We start from the raw sequence: 2,175 nt of genomic DNA, 5'->3' as shown, positions 1-2,175 counted from the left end.
CATAGCCCATCTGTAAACAGCCCAGCTATCTACCTACCTCATCCCCATACAGCATGTATTTATTCATCTTGCTTCTTTGCACCCCTGTATCCCTACTTGCACATTCATCTTCTGCACATCTACCATCCCAGTGTTTAATTTCTATATTGTAATTACATCGCCACTATGGCCTATTTATTGCCTTAACTCCCTTATTTTACCTCATTTGCACTCACTGTATATAGACTTTTTGTTTTCTTTTGTTCTACTGCATTATTGACTATGTTTTGTTTATTCCATGTGTAACTCTGTGTTGTTAAATGTGTCGAATTGCTATGCTTTATCTTGGCCAGGTCGCAGTTGTAAATGAGAACTTGTTCTCAACTAGCTAACCTGGTTAAATAAAGGGGAAAAAATAAAAAAACAACCCTGGACCCCACAAGCACATCAATTACTATTACACAATGATCCGTGCCATAGTCGTACTAGGCATCTGTGCTGTATGCTACAGGGAGTATATCCTTACAAGTATATATTTTTTAACCTACTCTTGGCTACATAGAGGACTCAAGGCTAATAAAAATGAGTTTTTGGTACCTGTATTATTGTTTACCGTTAAGATTCCTAAATCTCTACCTTTCTCTTTCTCTATTATTTGCTGTCTTGTAGGAGAATCCTTACATGTGTAACAACGAATGCGACGCCCAAAACGAGGACCTGGCCCACCCTCCGGAGCTCATGTTCGATTTTGAGGGTCGCAACCCCACAACCTTCTGGCAGTCCAGTTCCTGGAAGAAGTACCCCAAGGCCCTCCTGGTCAACATCACACTGTCCTGGAAAAAAACCATTGAGCTGACCGACGACATCGTTGTCACCTTCGAGTCCGGACGCCCGGAACAGATGGTTTTGGAGAAGTCGCTGGACTACGGTAAGACCTGGCAACCCTACCAGTTCTACGCCACAGACTGTCTAGACGCCTTCACCATGGAGCACAAGACTGTCCAGGACCTGACCCAGCACACCCTTCTAGACATCATCTGTACCGAGGAATACTCCAGGGGCTACGTGTGGAAGAACGCTAAAACCGTCCGCTTCGAGATCAAGGACCGTTTCGCACTGTTCGCCGGGCCACACCTCCACAACATGGCATCCCTCTACGGTCAGTTAGACACTACCAAGAACCTGAGGGACTTCTTCACCATTACAGACCTGAGGGTCCGGCTCCTCCGACCGGCCACCGGGGCCACCATGGTGGATGAGAACAACCTGTCCAGATACTTCTACGCCATCTCTGATATCAAGGTGCAGGGCAGGTAAGGCTCGGACTATGTGCACATGTGAATCTTACATGACTGTTTTTTTTTCATGTTCATTTTAGAAAAGCGAACTCCTGCACATACGATGTTCCCTCTGCACGTTGTTATGGTGTCCACGATGTTCCCTCTGCACGTTGTTATGGTGTACACGATGTTCCCTCTGCACGTTGTTATGGTGTCCACGATGTTCCCTCTGCACGTTGTTATGGTGTCCACGATGTTCCCTCTGCACGTTGTTATTGATGGTGTCCCGATGTTTCTGCAATGTTGTATGGTGTCCACGATGTGCCTCTGCACGTTGTTATGGTGTCCGAATGTTCGTCTGCACGTTGATTATGGTGTCCGATTTGTTCTCTGCACGTTGTTATGGTGTCCACGATGTTCCTCTTCCTGCACTGTTATGGGTGTCGACGTCCTTGCATCGTTTGTTATGGTGTCCACGATGTTCCTCTGCCGTTGTTTGGTGTCACGATGTTCCTCTCATGTTGTTATTGTGTCCAGATTGTTCACCTCTGCACATTGTTTATGGTGTCCAGATGTTCCCTCGTGCATATTGTTATGGTGTCCAGGATGTTCCCTCTGCATGTTGTTATTGTGTCACGAATGTTCTCTCTGCACATTGTTATGGTGTCACGTGTCACCTTGACTTGGTTATGGTGTCCACGATGTGCCCTTGACGTTGTTTATGGTGTCCAGATGTGCCCTCTGCACGTTGTTATGGTGTCCAGGATCCTCCCTCTGCACGTTGTTATGGTGTCCAGTGTGCCCTCTGCACGTTGTTTGGTGTCACGATCCTCCCTCTGCCACGTTGTTATGGTATCCACGATCCTCGCTCTGCACGTTGTTATGGTGTCCACGATGTTACCTCTGCATATTGTTA

General features: G+C 46.8%; 1 protein-coding gene across 1 annotated transcript in view; it reads left to right on the top strand.

The window, feature by feature from the left end:
* The window catches only part of LOC139024461 (netrin-G1-like), a 118,828-nt gene extending 117,532 nt beyond the window's left edge, over positions 1 to 1,296 (top strand). The window contains exon 3 of the mRNA XM_070439271.1: positions 649 to 1,296. Coding sequence (XP_070295372.1) covers positions 649 to 1,296 — 648 coding nt within the window. The remainder of the gene's footprint in view (positions 1 to 648) is intronic.
* The last annotated feature ends 879 nt before the right edge of the window (positions 1,297 to 2,175 follow it).

Source organism: Salvelinus sp. IW2-2015, unplaced genomic scaffold (genome assembly GCF_002910315.2).
Source record: "Salvelinus sp. IW2-2015 unplaced genomic scaffold, ASM291031v2 Un_scaffold1530, whole genome shotgun sequence".
NCBI classification, from domain to species: Eukaryota; Metazoa; Chordata; class Actinopteri; order Salmoniformes; family Salmonidae; genus Salvelinus; species Salvelinus sp. IW2-2015.
Note: the sequence above shows the minus strand (reverse complement) of the source record. Positions and strands in the feature narration are given on the sequence as shown.